We start from the raw sequence: 17,630 nt of genomic DNA, 5'->3' as shown, positions 1-17,630 counted from the left end.
GTGAATCTGATGATGTCATGATCTTGTTTTAGATCCTTCAATGGCTCACTATTACAATACAATAAATAAATTTTATATAAGAACAAATAAGGCCTGTATAAACTAGTTTTTGCTTAATTCTCCCTGTTAAAACACTCACATCTGTACCAGTTAGGTCACTGAACTACCTCTGACAGTACTTTTAACCAGTACATTCTCAGGTGGGGTGAGGGAGGAATAGCCTGGTTTTGATACTTATTAGCTATGCAAACTTGTGCAAACTATAGGACAAACTGAGTTCTTGAGACTCAGTTTCCATTTCTGTACAATTTGAAAAACAGGCCCAAACTCAAAGGGTTATTGTAAGGAAAAAAGGAGTTAAGCTACATAAAACATTTAGACCACCTGGTACATAGTGAGCACCCAATAAGTGTTAGCTGGTGTTACAGATTCTGGGTAGCTACCTCCATAACAGACACTCTGACATTAATGTAAATCACTGTTGCCAGTGGATTTTTGTGTCTTCTAAATCTGTGTTACTAAGTGGCCAAACAATTTTAAGCCAAGTTTACTGGAATATAATTTGTAAGTAATAAAATTCACTCTTTAAAACATACAGTTAAGGGGCTTTGGCAAATGTATACAGTTGTATAACCATCACCACAAGCAAGATATAGAAAATTTCAACCTCCCCAGTGTACTTTCATGTCTTCCAATGGTGTATTACTGAATGGGCCAATTTTTAGAAAGAAAGGTGTAAAGGCACCTATGGCACATTTGGTGAAGTCCAGGAATCTTAAAAAAGGGTAGAAAGAAGATTACTTGATTTAGGTTTTGGTGTTTATTTTATATATCTCTATACTCTGTGAGAGGTTTTTTAGTCATTTGCTGCAGAAAACCTTTGATGAAGAGCCAAAGGTCTAGAAATAAGCAATTTAAAAATGTATGAAATCTTAGATGAGAATTATATACATTCCCATGGCTCTGATGTTAGTATTTTTTTAAGGTTGATTCTTTTATATAAAAGTAACTGAAAGCCCAAAAGTTTGCTTGTTAGAAAAGTACAAACTGTCAGATAGGAAACCAAGCAAATCATCGACCCTCAGTCATTTTGAACAGCTAGCTCATTTATATTTTGACTCAGAAGAGATAATAATGTATTAGTTATAACCTATTTTCCTAGTGCTTTCACCTTATAAATGAACATTTTGTAGGTCATGAGGAATACGGTATTAAAAGACAGCACTGGAAATTCGAGAAAAATATGTGAGAAAGGAGCAATTATCAAAGAGACAGAATTCAAAGTCAGAGAGAAGGCACATAACTTAGCACAGTCAAGAAGAAATATAAATATGGTACAGAGAGAGAAGACCTGGGGAGAAGCACAGATGAGAGGGGATAGCAGTCTTAAGAGGACAGGAGCTGATTAAAGATGGAGCTGGCGCTGGAGCTAAGGGACTTGTACCTTTTCTGACCAGCTTGACTATAACATTTTTTTTTTTTTTACTGTAACTTTATCATGCTTCATAGACAGTTGGATATAGTGCTTTTTGTAGTTCTTAATTCTTTAAATAGTTGTAGAGAACCCAAATACAATAAATAACAGCAAAATTCTGAGGGAACAGAAACATTATATTGGTGGAAATATCCATTATTTTAGAAATCTGAAGAAACATGGACTAAATACTGTATATTTTATGATCATTAAAGTATTTTTTGTGTAAATGAGATTTTCCTTAAAAAAACATAGTTTATGGCTATCAAAGAGAGTATAAGAACAGGTACCAAGCATCCATGGGACAGGTTACCAAGTGAGTCGTTACCAGAGACTGAAATGAAAGGAGAGCGAAGGAAGTGCCTAAAAGCAAGTGGTTAAGTGGAGGAGGAGGAGGAGGAAGGAGAGAAGGCAAAGGAAGAAATGCTCAATTAGTGTTATAAGTTGTCCACATTCCTCTCCAGGATCTGTAATGTGTGCATCAAAGAACCTCCACCTTCAGATCCCCAATGCTGTGGTTCTACTCTTTGCCCTAAAAATACGGTTTTTATTTTGCTACAAAAGTTTTATTTACTCTAAAACACTGATTTGAAAATGAGCATGTTACTCCTACATACACTACCTCTGTAAGTAGGCTTAATAAGATGATTACTTACTATTCAGGAATAACAGAGTAATTACTGCAGCCAAATGAACATAACTCAGGGCAATCTTAGCCCTCTCACCCTTCTATTTCGTCAGTTTAAAAAGTGTGTTCTCAATAAATGAAATTAAAAATTCTCTAGAAGGAATCAATAGCAGAATAACTGAGGCAGAAGAACGGATAAGTGACCTGAAAGATAAAACAGTGGAAATAACTACTGTAGAGCAGAATAAAGAAAAAAGAATGAAAAGAATTGAGACAGTCTCAGAGACCTCTGGGACAACACTAAACACACCAACATTCGAATTATAGGAGTCCCAAAAGAAGAAGAGAAAAAGAAAGGGACTGAGAAAATATTTGAAGAGATTATAGTTGAAAACTTCCCTAATATGGGAAAGGAAATAGTTAATCAAGTCCAGGAAGCTCAGAGAGTCCCATACAGGATAAATCCGAGGAGAAACATGCCAAGACACATATTAATCAAACTATCAAAAATTAAATACAAAGAAAAAATATTAAAAGCAGCAAGGGAAAAACAACAAATAACACACAAGGGAATCCCCATAAGGTTAACAGCTGATCTTTCAGCAGAAACTCTGCAAGCCAGAAGGGAGTGGCAGGACACATTTAAAGTGATGAAAGGGAAAAACCTACAACCAAGATTACTCTACCCAGCAAGGATCTCATTCAGATTCGACGGAGAAATTAAAACCTTTACAGACAAGCAAAAGCTAAGACAATCCAGCACCACCAAATCAGCTTTACAACAAATGCTAAAGGAACTTCTCTAGGCAGGAAACACAAGAGAAGGAAAAGACCTACAATAACAAACCCAAAATAATTAAGAACATGGTAAGAGGAACACACATATCGATAACTACCTTAAATGTAAATGGATTAAATGCTCCAACCAAAAGACATAGACTGGCTGAATGGATACAAAAACAAGACCCGTAAATATGCTGTCTACAAGAGACCCACTTCAGGCCTAGGGACACGTACAGACTGAAAGTGAGGGGATGGAAAAAGATATTCCATGAAAATGGAAATCAAAAGAAAGCTGGAGTAGCAATTCTCATATCAGACAAATAGACTTTAAAAGAAAGACTATTACAAGAGACAACGAAGGACACTACATAATGATCAAGGGATCGATCCAAGAAGAAGATATAACAATTGTAAATATTTATGCACCCAAAATAGGAGGACCTCAATACATAAGGCAAATGCTAACAGCCATAAAGGGGAAATCGACAGTAACACAATCATAGTAGGGGACTTTAACACCCCACTTTCACCAATGGACAGATCATCCAAAATGAAAATAAATAAGGAAATTCAAGCTTTAAATGAAACATTAAACAAGATGGACTTAATTCATATAATTTATAAGACATCCTATCCAAAAACAACAGAATACACTTTCTTCTCAAGTGCTCATGGAACATTCTCCAGGATAGATCATATCTGGGGTCACAAATCAAGCCTTGGTAAATTTAAGAAAATTGAAATCGTATCAAGTATCTTTTCCAACCGCAACACTGTGAGACTAGATATCAATTACAGGGAAAAATCTGTAAAAAATACAAACACATGGAGGCTAAACAATACACTACTTAATAACCAAGAGATCACTGAAGAAATCAAAGACAAAATCAAAAAATACTTAGAAACAAATGACAATGAAAACACGATGACCCAAACATATGGGATGCAGCAAAAGCAGTTCTAAGAGGGAAGTTTATAGCAATACAATCCTACCTTAAGAAACAAGAAACATCTCAAATAAACAACCTAACCTTACACCTAAAGCAATAAGAGAAAGAAGAACAAAAACACCCTAAAGTTAGCAGAAGGAAAGAAATCATAAAGATCAGATCAGAAATAAATGAAAAAGATATGAAGGAAACAATAGCAAAGATCAATAAAACTAAAAGCTGGTTCTTTGAGAAGATAAACAAAATTGATAAACCACTAGACAGACTCATCAAGAAAAAAAGGGAGAAGACTCAAATCAATAGAATGAGAAATGAAACAGAGAAGTAACAACTGACACTGCAGAAATACAAAGGATCATGAGAGATTACTGCAAGCAACTATATGCCAAAAAAAGGGACAACCTGGAAGAAATGGACAAATTCTTAGGAAAGCACAACCTCCCGAGACTGAACCAGGAAGAAATAAAAAATATAAACAGACCAATCACAAGCACTGAAATAGAAACTCTGATTAAAAATCTTCCAACAAACAAAAGCCCAGGACCAGATGGCTTCACAGGCGAATTCTATCAGACATTTAGAGAAGCGCTAACACCTATCCTTCTCAAACTCTTCCAAACTATAGCAGAGGGAGGAATACTACCAAACTCTTTCCACGAGGTCACCATCACCCTGATACCAAAACCAGACAAGATGTCACAAAGAAACAAAACTACAGGCCAATATCACTGATGAACATAGATCCAAAAATCCTCAACAAAATACTAGTAAACAGAATCCAACAGCACATTCAAAGGATCATACATCATGGTCAAGTGGAATTTATCCCAGGAATGCAAGGATTCTTCAATATATGCAAATCAATCAATGTGATACATCATATTAACAAACTGAAGAAGAAAAACCATATGATCATCTCAATAGATGCAGAAAAAGCTTTTGACAAAATCCAACACCTATTTATTATAAAAACCCTCCAGAAAGTAGGCACAGAGGGAACTTACCTCAACATAATAAAGGCCATATATGACAAACCCACAGCCAACATCGTCCTCAATGGTGAAAAACTGAAACCATTTCCGCTAAGATCAGGAACAAGACATGGTTGCCCACTCTCAGCACTATTATTCAACATTGCTTTGGATGTTTTAGCCACAGCAATCAGAGAAGAAAAAGAAATAAAAGGAATCTAAATCAGAAAAGAAGAAGTAAAACTGTCATGGTTTGCAGATGACATGATAATATACATAGAGAATACTAAAGATGTTACCAGAAAACTACTAGAGCTAATCAATGAATTTGGTAAAGTAGTAGGATACAAAATTAATGCGCAGAAATCTCTTGCATTCCTATACACTAATGATGAAAAATCTGAAAGTGAAATTAAGGAAACACTCTCATGTACCATTGCAACAAAAAGAATAAAATACCTAGGAATAAACCTACCCAAGGAGACAAAAGAACTGTATGCAGAAAAGTATAAGACACTGATGAAAGAAATTAAAGATGATACAAACAGATGGAGAGATATACCATGCTCTTGGATTGGAAGAATCAACATTGTGAAAATGACTATACTAGCCAAAGCAATCTACAGATTCAATGCAATCCCTATCAAACTATCAGTGGCATTTTTCACAGAACTACAACAAAAAATTTCACAGTTTGTATGGAAACACAAAAGACCCCGAATAGCCAAAGCAATCTTGAGAAAGAAAAACAGAGCTGGAGGAATCAGGCTCCCTGACTTGAGACTGTACTACAAAGCTACAGTAATCAAGACAGTATGGTACTGGTACAAAAACAGAAATACAGATCAATGGAACAGGATAGAAAGGCCAGAGATAAACCCACACACATATGGTTACCTTATTTTTGATAAAGGAGGCAAGCATATATAATGGAGAAAACACAGCCTCTTCAATAAGTGGTGCTGGGAAAACTGGACAGCTACATGTAAAAGAATGAAATTAGAACACTCCCTAACACCATACACAAAAATAAACTCAAAATGGATTAAAGACCTAAGTGTAAGGCCAGACACTATCAAACTCTTAGAGGAAAACATAGGCAGAACACTCTATGACATAAGTCACAGCAAGATCCTTTCTGACCCACCTCCTAGAGAAATGGCAATAAAAACAAAAATAAACAAATGGGACCTAATGAAACTCAAAAGCTTTTGCACAGCAAAGGAAACCATAAAGAGGACAAAAAGACAACCCTCAGAATGGGAGAAAATATTTGCAAATGAAGAAACTGAGAAAGGATTAATCTCCAAAATTTACAAGCAGCTCATGCAGCTCAATATCAAAAAGACAAACAACCCAACCCAAAATTGGGCGGAAGACCTAGATAGACATTTCTCCCAAGAAGATATACAGATTTCTAACAAAGACATGAAAGAATGCTCAACATCATTAATCATTAGAGAAATGCAAATCAAAACTACAATGAGGTATCACCTCACACCAGTCAGAATGGCCATCATCAAAAAATCTACATACAATAAGTGCTGGAGAGGGTGTGGAGAAAAGGGCACCCTCTTGCACTGTTGGTGGGAATTTAAGTTGATACAGCCACTATGGAGAACAGTATGGAGTTTCCTTAAAAAACTAAAAATAGAACGACCATATGACCCAGCAATCCCACTACTGGGCATCTACCCTGAGAAAACCATAATTCAAAAAGAGTCAGGTACCACAATGTTCATTGCAGCTCTATTTACAATAGCCAGGACATGGAAGTAACCTAAGTGTCCATCGACAGAGAATGGATAAAGAAGATGTGGCACATATATACAAGGGAATATTACTCAGCCATAAAAAGGAATGAAATTGAGTTATTTGTAGCGAGGTGGATGGACCTAGAGTCTGTCATACAGAGTGAAGTAAGTCAGAAAGAGAAAAACAAATACCGTATGCTAACACATATATATGGAATCTAAAAAAAAAAGAATGGTCCTGAAGAACCTAGGGGCAGGACGGGAATAAAGATGCAGACCTACAAGAGAATGGACTTGAGGACATGGGGAGGGGGAAGGGTAAGCTGGGACAAAGTGAGAGAGTGGCATGTACATATATACACTACCAAATGTAAAACCGATACCTAGTGGGAAGCAGCCGCATAGCACACGGAGATCAGCTCGGTGCTCTGTGACCACCTAGGGGTGGAGTAGGGAGGGTGGGAGGGAGGGAGACGCAAGAGGGAAGAGATATGGGGATATATGTATATGTATAGCTGATTCACTTTGTTATAAAGCAGAAACTAACACACCATTGTAAAGCAATTATACTCCAATAAAGATGTTTAAAAAAACCAAAACCAAACAAACAAACAAAAAAATGGCATTAGGGTAAAAACTAGGAAATCTGAATAAAGTATGGAGTTATGTTATAAAAAAATAAATAAATGAAAATAAAGAAATAAAAAGTGTGGTTTTTGGTTTTTTTTTTAAAGAATTGTAGCTTCTGGAAACAATAGGTGATATTATATGCTACAGCAATTTCAAATCCTAACTGAAATAAACTGATACTGTAAAAGAATATAACATATTCTATTATGTTAGAATAGAAGAAAATGTAACGATAAAATTTACGTCTGAAGATCACACACCAACTATCAGTGTGTTAATACAGTTGATTAGTTCAGTCTAAAATGGATCTGAACTTCAAAGCACACCTGTTGAAGTCATTCTCTAGCTCAACTAACTTCAACTACTCTCTACTGCCTACTACTTACTTAAAACATTTCAGCCTAGTATTCCAAGCCTTCCACAATATCTACCCAACCTGTGTCCATCAAACATATAGTTAATCATCAATTTCTTCCAGTTCTTTTGTTATATATGTGGCATACATCTTATATTTTTTATTTCTATGCACAGAAATAGGACTTCCTATGAATTAAGGAATTCATTTATTAATTCATACTGTGAGCATTTATTCAGCATCAAATTCTATTCTGTGCTCAGTACTTTCCCTGGGTTTTATCATCTCCACCTCAGAATACTGCAACACTGTCTGTATCAGTTAGGATTGTGTTTGACCTCATGTAACAGAACGCCAAGTATTAGTGGCTTAAGAACTTATGTTTATTTTCCTAAAGTCCAGGGCTGGTTGCAGTGGCTTCATGATATCACTCACATCTCAAATCACTTTATCTACCCACTTTGCTACTCCTAGTGCATGGCTTTTGTCCTCATGTTTGTCATCACATGGCAACAAGTGGCTAGTCACTTCCACTGTTGTTATTCCAAGAAGGAGGAAAAAGAACATAGAGACTTTCCTAGAAATCTGTAGAACATTTCTCTTTATATCTCATTGACTAGAACTGTGTCAAGGGAGTCAGATGATGTCAAAGACTTTCTCTTTCTTTCAGCTTTGCTTATTTCTGTGAGTTCAACTCCTCTTTTTTGACACAGATTTCCTTCATGAGATAGTAGTGAAAGAGAAGAGTGAGACAATGGTCAAAGATAGCTCCAATATGACTACATCTGAACTTAATGATCCCTAGCAGAGAGGGCTTATTCTTCCCAGTGTTTTCATATGAAACACTGCACTTGCCTGAGTAGTGTGCCCATATCTGGACCAACAACTGGGCAAAGGGGAGTGATACAATAATTAGTCAGGAGACTTCCCTGGTGGCGCAGGGGTTAAGAATCTGCCTGCTAATGCAGGAGACTCGGGTTCGAGCCTTTGTCCGGGAACGTCCCACATGCCATGGAGCAAGAGAGGCTGTGACCACAACTACTGAGCCTGCGCTCTAGAGCCTGTGATCCATAGCTACTGAGCCTGCGTGCCACAACTACTGAAGCCCACATGCCTAGAACCCGTGCTCCACAACAAGAGAAGCCACCGCAATGAGAAGCCCGCACACTGCAACGGAGAGTAGCCCCCGCTCACCGTAACTAGAGAAAGCCTGCGCGCAGCAAAGAAGACCCAACACAGCCAAAAATAAAAATTAACTAATTAATTAATTAAAAAAAAGTCAGACCTGTGTTTCATGTCTACCCTGTAATGGGAATCTTTATCAAAACCGCATAAAATAAGAGAATGTTGTTTAGCCAAAGGAAGGGGAGTTCTATCAGCAGACGAAAAGAGTAAGAAACCCTGGGCAAAGACAATATTTGTCCCTATATCAGCACTGAACAAGTTGCAAGATAACATTATTTCTGCCATGTTATATGGCATAGAACTTTAGGATGTGTTCAAAGTATTGAAGAGAGCCAAAGCTGCTTTCTAAGGAATATCCTATCTTTGACTACCAGGTGACCTTGAAGCCTCTGTTGCTGAGGCTGGCAATTGTACCCCAATATTCATTGTCCCCTTTTTTCATGGTAAGATAATTTTTAGCAGGGCATATGGCCTTGTATTAGAAAGACTACATTTCCAGCCTCCCTTAGAGCTAGGTGTAACCACATGAATAACTTTTGGCAAATAGAAAGTGCTGAATGCAACTAGTTATGTGCATGGATGTGTGTGTACATGTGTGTGTATGTATGTATATATATATGTATGTATATACATATATATAGTCATGTATTACTAGTTATATAGATATCAATATATACATTGATCTAGTTCTAATTATTTGTTTATTAGTGTCAATCTTCATATCACTGAATATATGAGCACTAGAATATGAAATCAGAAACTTCACCTCCTTTGTTTAATGCTGTCACCCCAGTATCCAGAGTAGTTTTTGACACATAGAAAGGGTTCAATATTTACTGAGTAAAGAAGCAGGTCACTGTTCTCTGCCTATTCAACCCCAATTTCTCCATGAAGCTAGATCTCTGACCACCTAGCCTAAAGTCTTCTCTTCTTATTCTGAATACTTGTTATAGCACTAATTTTCCATAGAGCTTATTTGACACTTTTTGTTTACTGCTCTGAGGTCTTAGTTATAAATCCATTTGTCTATGTTGTATTTTTCAACCATATGATAAAATCCTAGAGGGCAGGGACCACAGTATGTTTATTTTTCATACCTCTATCAGTCTGTAGCCAGTATATCTGGTACAGAGTAAGCCCTCATTGAATACTGCTGAAAAAGACTAGGACAGACAGTTTAATAGTGCCTTAGGAAAACTTACTGTATTCACTGGATTTCTGGTCAAGAAATCTATTGGGTTGGCCAAAAAGCTCATTCGGGCTTTTCCCTAAGATGTTACAGAAAAATCCAAACGAACTTTTTGGCCAACCCAACATATGGGATAAATATTAGTGTGGCTGGAAAATTAAAATATTTCTTGTTTTCTTGATGTTTAGCATCTACCTTGAAGTAACTATGGCATGTTTCTCTCTAAGCGTAAGCTTATCAGGAGAAAATTATACTGTTTTTAACATTTACAAGGCCTAACTAAAACTGAGACAGGTGTGATAGCTCAATGTACCTAAGAAGTCCTTCCCTTGGAGAGAATAGGTAGTAAAATACTTAATATCTTTTCCAGGTCTAGATTTTAAGAAATTCAAGGTATTTCCTCAGAGGCCCTCTTGTCCATTTAAGGCTCTGCTTGAATCCATATTTTATTGGAGCCTGGGTTTATTGCCTGGTTACAAGTAGTCGATCCAGGTGCCTCTGAAGGGAAGCAAATACTCAGCATAGTAACACTGATGGAAAGTCACCACATGCATGTTATCCAATATTCCTATCTCCTTTTCTAAAGGAGAAACGTTACAGAGGTTACAGAAATAGGTAACCTCTGAAATGGCCTCTCCCACTCATGTCCACATCAAGATAGAAAGCACTGAGATAGACCAGAACATCAACATCCTCTCCCAAACCAGTCTTATTTCCTGCTTTCAAACCCCACCTCCACTCACATGTGTTCTCAAGGTATATTAGCCTCTAGTTTGCTCATCTTGCCTAAAGTTCTACTCCAGAAAACATCTGCTTCTACACCACCACTCAAAGTCCCTTCCCCTCTTCTTTACTCTTTTTTAAAAAATATTTATTTATTTAGTTAGTTAGGCTGCGCCGGGTCTTAGTTGTGGCATGCGGGATCTTCGTTGCGGCATGCAGTCTCTTTAGTTGCGGCATGCAGCCTCTTTAGTTGCGGCATGCATGTGGGATCTAGTTCCCTGACCAGGGATTGAACCCAGGCCCCCTGCATTGGGAGCACGGAGTCTTAGCCACTGGACCACCAGGGAAGTCCCCCTTCTTCTTTACTCTTAAGTTCGTAGTTCCAACGACTCCTAGCAATCCTTAGGTTGGTCAAGTATGCCTTGTAAGAATTTTTCACCATTGACAAAAAAACAAGAATTTCCATTCTTAAAATGAAGCACAACTCCAAAGCAGATAATTTCCAAGCTAAGATAATAATACTACCAAAAAACAACCTTCGCCACCACTCCTAGGGCATATACTTAATCATAGCTCAAAAAAGTCCAACTTATATATTATATTCTATTTTATAGCAAATTGTAAAAACACCCACGTAAACTATATTAGGCATGTATAATAAGTTCTATTACAATATTTTTCTATACTATTATACTGTTTCTATATAGGAACTCAAAATACCTAACATTTTAGAATGGTGGGATAAAGATATTGGCGATTTTACTAATTTATATTCATAGGAAAAACATTACTTACTTGATACCCTATAATTTCCCAACACTCTACCATTAACCTCAAAAATCACAACCTTCTCTCATCTGGCTCAGTTGTGTCAAGTGTGTAGCAGGTCTAGAGAACTACTGGTCCAGAAAGGAGAAGGAAAAATGAAGACTTCACGAAAAATGGTTCCAAGGGTAAAAACAGAGTTGACATTATTTTGTAAGTTTCAAAGTGTGAAAAATTAAATTGCCAGGCATTATGTAGAGTCACTGGTGAGGGTTTGGGGTGGGGTGGAGAGAATGAGAGAAGAGGTAGAGATTTAAAAAAAAAACAAAAAAACTGAGCAAATAAAAAGAATGTGGCAATGATTAACTTTAAGAAAAACAGAAGACTATAAAGAGAGGAAATATAATCACATCATATTACTTCACTAAGCAATGAACAATATTTACATAGTCTTTATAATGAAAACAATTCATACTGACTTAAAAAACATGATATAAGAATACCGGGAAAATGTAAGAGTGGAAGAGAAGTGTAAAAGAGACGGAATCTTCATCTACAGTAAACAGCAAGTGAATAGGTAATACTAAAATGAGTAAATCAAGAGATGGTAGTCTAGTCATTTTATTCAGAAAGGTGGGATAAATACCAGAAGACAAGGCTTATAGAGTTAAAAATGGCTAAGCAGGATGAGGTGGGGATGTCAGTGTACTGACACTATTTTGATATATTTAGTTTAGCAACATTTGGTTGTTAAAATTCATGCACTACTTCGATAAAAGTAACATTGCATTATAAAAAAAATTAACCATTTCAAGTAAACAGGCTAGTTTTAGTATCTTATCTATACTGTTTATAATTTTATAGAGTTCAGATAGGTTACTCAGCTTTCATCTCAGTTTAAATCACTCTGATATAAATTATAATCACTCTATACAAATTATCTTTTTTTATGGTGTATTTTTGTTTTCGGGGTGACTGCAACTGGAATAAAATGTTAAAAAAGTAGAATTTTTTGTTTTATTTTTTAACAACTCCTTATAATGTCCTGCATGCCAATAGCTTTAGGAACACTTAAAATGATGTTTAGTTTCTTTTTGATATCATATAAAAATGGTCTGCATTATTAGCCCATAAACAGACTTGCACAAATTAAAATACTTTAACTCTTTGTTTAGTCATATTCTCTTTAAAAAGTTTCCTGACATTTACTGGTACATGTAACTGAACTATCTCCCTTGTTAATTCTTCTTGCATGAATGTTATGATTATATTACTAACAACCACTTTTATATAATTGGGCCTTTATGGGATCTAGACCACCTTATAAGAAGGTAAAGAATCTTCTAAAGAGTAAACCAATTTTGCCCTGCTAAACATTGGGAAAGAAACCAAGGATGAGTAGTAGAGCTCTATTTTTGGAGAAAAATTAGAATTGTACATTTAGATTTGACTGTGAAGTTATCTAGGAGGTTAACTCCCACCTCATGTAAATGGCAGGGAACTAGAATGCAAGAAACCCAAATAACATTCCTGTTGTACTAGTACTATAGAGACAGATGTTATCATAAAGACATGAACTATAGAATAAAATATAGAAGGTCGTGTACTTTGTAATATGGAATTAATTTTGGCTTTTTGAATACTAAATGTTTTTTCTCATGTACTTTCTCAGCCTATCATAATATGTATAGAGACAAAAAAAAGGTTAATTTAAAATGAAGAAATTGAATATTCTGGGAACCAGCAATCATGGAAGTCATAACACTTGAAGGAAACACTGAAAACCGAAGTGTACAAATACAGGCTGCTTGATCACTAAGCAATGAGTACATTTTTAGAGCAAAAATATTGGAAAAGTTTTAATCAACATGGGAGGCAATTTGCTTAAACCATCAGCTGGTCATTTTATTGCCAGAAGTGCTTCTCTTTTAGCTATATACTTGAAAGTTTTATTATGTGTTAGTTGTCTATATAATTAAAATTAACATTAAATATTGGTTCTAGTAATAATCCTTAGATTGTTCCACTGTTTTCACTTCAATTTCCAAATATCTGTCCATCTTTCTTCCCCTTTGTTAACAGTGTAGATATGCTTCCTCTACTAACAAAATCTCCTTTTCATGTTCTTGAATAATTTTCAGAATTAAAGTTTCAAAAGAAACCTTGTGAAAAACTGTTTGAAAATATTAACACCATCAAAAGTAAGCAGGAAAAAAGAAATAATTAGAGCAGAAATCAATGAAATTGAAAACAGAAAATCCAATAAAGCAAATAAAACCAAAAGTTGATTCCTTAAAAAGATCAATAATATTAATAAGCCTCTAGCCAGGCTAACCAAAAAACCAAAAACCAAAAACCAAAAAACAAGCAAACAAACAAAAAGCCAAAAGAGAGGAATCAAATTACTAACATCAGAAATGAAAGAGGGGACATAACTACAGATTCTATGGAAATTAAAAGAATAATAAAGGAATACTATGACCAAGCTCACAAATTTGATAACCATTTCAAGAAAATGAACCAATTCCTTGAAAGACAGAATCTAACAAAACTCACATAAGAAGAAATAAGAGGATCTGAATAGGCCTACATATATTAAAGAAATTGAATCAATAATTAATAATCTTCCAAAACAGAAAGCATCAGGCCTAGATGGGTCACTGGTGAATTCTATCAAATATTTAAGGAAGAAATTATACCAATTCTTACAATATCTTTATGTTCTTAGACTATCAGATATGAGTTGTGCTACTCATTTATGAATAGAAAAACATTCTTCTAGTTCATGGAAAGTCTTTTTTTTTAATATTGAAATTTCACAGACATATCCCACTGAGGCTGGGGATAGGACCAAATTGTCTTCAGAGAGTTTGTACTTTTTTTTTCAATTGTGGTAGAACACACATAAAATAAAATTTGCCATCTTAATCAATTTTCAGTGTATTGTCTCTACTGTATGTCAGTATATTGTCTGTACTTTTAGTATCATCTGCAAGAAGGAATAAGGACCACAGACACATTTTTAAAACAACAAAAACAATCCTAGCTCGTTTATGGAACTGTGAGGAATGACTTGACATTCAGGTAAGAGTTGTTAGAAATCTAACTCTGAGTGTGCCTTATTTACTCAAATCAGACCCTACTAAAAGGCGTTAGAAGCAGGTAGGTAAATAGTTAGCAATCAACTTGCTAAGTTCTATAAATTCCTAAAACACATCAGAAATCTGTGAGTTATACCAGTTAGAATGGCCATCATCAAAAAATCTACAAACAATAAATGCTGGAGAGGGTGTGGAGAAAAGGGAACCCTCTTGCACTGTTGATGGGAATGTAAATTGATACAGCCACTATGGAGAACAGTATGGAAGTTCCTTAAAAAACTAAAAATAGAACTACCATATGACCCAGCAATCCCACTACTGGGCGTACACCCTGAGAAAACCATAATTCAAAAAGAGTCATGTACCACAATGTTCATTGCAGCTCTATTTACAATAGCCAGGACATGGAAGCAACCTAAGTGCCCATCAACAGATGAACGGATAAAGAAGATGTGGCACATATATACAATGGAATATTACTCAGCCATAAAAAGAAACGAAATTGAATTATTTGTAGTGAGGTGGATGGACATAGAGTCTGTCATACAAGTAAAGTAAGTCAGAAAGAGAAAAACAAATACCATATGCTAACACATATATATGGAATCTAAAAAAAAAAAAAAAGAAAAAAAAACAGGTTCTGAAGAACCTAGGGGTAGCACAGGAATAAAGACGCAGATGTAGAAAATGGACTTGAGGACATGGGGAGGGGGGAAGGGTAAGCTGGACGAAGTGAGAGAGAGTGGCATGGACATATATACACTACCATATGTAAAATAGATAGCTAGTGGGAAGCAGTCGCATAGCACAGGGAGATCAGCTCGGTGCTTTGTGACAACCTAGAGGGGTGGGAGGGAGACGTGAGAGGGAGGAGATATGGGGATATATGTATATGTACAGCTGATTCACTTGGTTATAAAGCAGAAACTAACACACCATTGTAAAGCAATTATACTCCAATAAAGATGTTTTAAAAATAAAAATAAAAAAGAAATAAAAAAGAAATCCGTGAGTTAGATTTCACTAACATGATAGATTCATAAAATTGGCACAAATAATATAGGAATTTGTTTCTAACCCAACTTCCTTCAAGGACTTCATTGAAAATGCCATGGGGAAATATTTTTGCTCTGCTTATTTTCATATCATATATTTATATTCTTATGGATTGTCTAAAATACATTGGGGAAAAAGTCAATATTTTGAAGAGCATACAGCTTTATAGTCCTTTTAAAAAAGATACTGAGCAAACAAATCATGGGTGGTAAAAGATGATATAGTTAGAGAATCTTTCTTTATGAAAGTTAAAAGCTTTATCATTTTTAAATAATTAAAAAAATAAAGGTGATTCAGACTAATGTAATAGTTATAGTAGAGCAACCATGGCAGAATGAAAAAAGCACTGATTTGAAAGACTTGAATTAAAACCTCAGATCTACCATTTTTTAGTTATGTGTGTATGATCTCAGACAGGTCACTTATTACCTCTGAGTCACAATATCCTAATCTGTAAAATGGTGATAATGTTCACATGTACCTCACAGAGTGGTTGTAATAACATGCTTGAAGATATATGAGTTAACTTACATAAAAGTACCTGGCACGCTTGCTTAGCATCAAGTGGCTCTCAGTGAACACCTCCTCCTTCCCTTCCTCCTTAATAAATAGCACTTAGAGCCTTCTGCATAACTCATGACAAAAATATAAGCAATGCCTTTTTCAAAGATAAACAGTTTCTTCACTAGAGATTTTATAAAAGATTTATTCTAAGTACAGATATGATTATAGAAGTACGGAAACAAAAAGCAAAGAAAAAATATTTTGAGAAGCATCTAACAAGCAGCTTTCTTTGTTTCATGCTGACATGCTTTGTGGTTACAATGTAGGCTTCCAATGAACACTGGATCAAAATTAAAATTCTAGGCAGGCATTCAAGTTTTTTGATTGTGTCCATTCTTCACTGAGCATGGGAAACGAATGCTTTAGAAGTTATTTATTGAAGATATTCCCACAGTACTCTCACAAAGTTCACTTCCAAAAGAGGCCCTGTCCCTGTAATGTATCTGAGTAAGTGAAAGCTATATCAGGTTTTGTGCACTGCACTTTAAAAATTGCAGCAGGGCAATAAAATCATGTTTTTAACAGAGGCTTTTCTGGGGCTGGGCCACAGCAATTTTGCGAAGGTGCATGATAAATTACAGGAAAAGAGACCAAACAAATTTCAAAAATAAAGAACACCAATCCAAAATGATTTATGTCCATATTTTGAATAAAATTAAATATAGAATAATTAGCAGAAAGCATTTAATTTTTGTTTTCCTATTATCAATGTAAAGTTGGCACAAATGCAGTAAGCCTAATCAAAATCAGGTAATAGTTACCTCTGTGGCTTTGCTTGATGGTTCCACTCCAGTCATATTTGCTACTATTAACTGATGTAAGAGTTGAACTTGAGCCACACTTAGGAAGAAGTCCAGGTTTGTGGTTATATTCACTTCCAAGGAGTGGCCACACACTAAAATCTCCTGAAGGAAAAAAAGGTTGAATAGAGATAAAGAAACATGATAGCCATTAGATGATAATTTATCATTCTTACTTATTAGACCTTTACGATGTTGATGAATTCTCCTGGGACTTGAGTTCATCTGTTAATGAGAATAGCAGAAACGGTGAGCACGGCCACTCAACAGTTTAATGGATTAATTTAATAAACATTTATGAGGGCCTGTTGTGCACCAGGCCATGTGCTAGTCACAGGGAAACACACTAAGAATTTTTCACCATTTCATGTACGTTTGGCTTTTCATACGTCAAACTACTATCATTGTTTCAATATGTAGGCAATGATGTAATTCTTTACCATAATCTTGTTCACCCACTCAGACGGACCAATATTTAGTGAGCATCTCCCAAGTACCATGCAGCATACTAGAGTGCTAGGAATATCACAGAGAGTGAGGCTGGCCTTGAAGGGCAATCTGCTCTTGAGAAGGTTACAATCTAGGTGGGCAGACAGATGTAAACAGGCAACTATAGGCAGCAATTACAGTCACAAGTGGTATGGTCTGAGTATTCTCCAAAGGATACACTCCAAATGATTTATAACAAAATGGAGTGCTGAA

The 17,630-nt window shown here is 35.7% G+C and overlaps 1 protein-coding gene across 2 annotated transcripts in view; it reads right to left on the bottom strand.

Moving 5' to 3' along the window:
• The window catches only part of VPS13B (vacuolar protein sorting 13 homolog B), an 802,016-nt gene that overhangs the window by 287,535 nt on the left and 496,851 nt on the right, over nucleotides 1-17,630 (bottom strand). For both annotated transcript variants that reach the window (XM_061172062.1, XM_061172061.1), the window contains exon 33: nucleotides 16,890-17,033. In XM_061172062.1, the coding sequence (XP_061028045.1) occupies nucleotides 16,890-17,033 (144 nt within the window). The remainder of the gene's footprint in view (nucleotides 1-16,889; nucleotides 17,034-17,630) is intronic.

The sequence above is a fragment of the Eubalaena glacialis genome, chromosome 17 (genome assembly GCF_028564815.1).
Source record: "Eubalaena glacialis isolate mEubGla1 chromosome 17, mEubGla1.1.hap2.+ XY, whole genome shotgun sequence".
NCBI lineage: Eukaryota > Metazoa > Chordata > Mammalia > Artiodactyla > Balaenidae > Eubalaena > Eubalaena glacialis.
The sequence above is the reverse complement of the archived record's forward strand: the minus strand, read 5'-3'. Positions and strand labels throughout refer to the sequence as shown.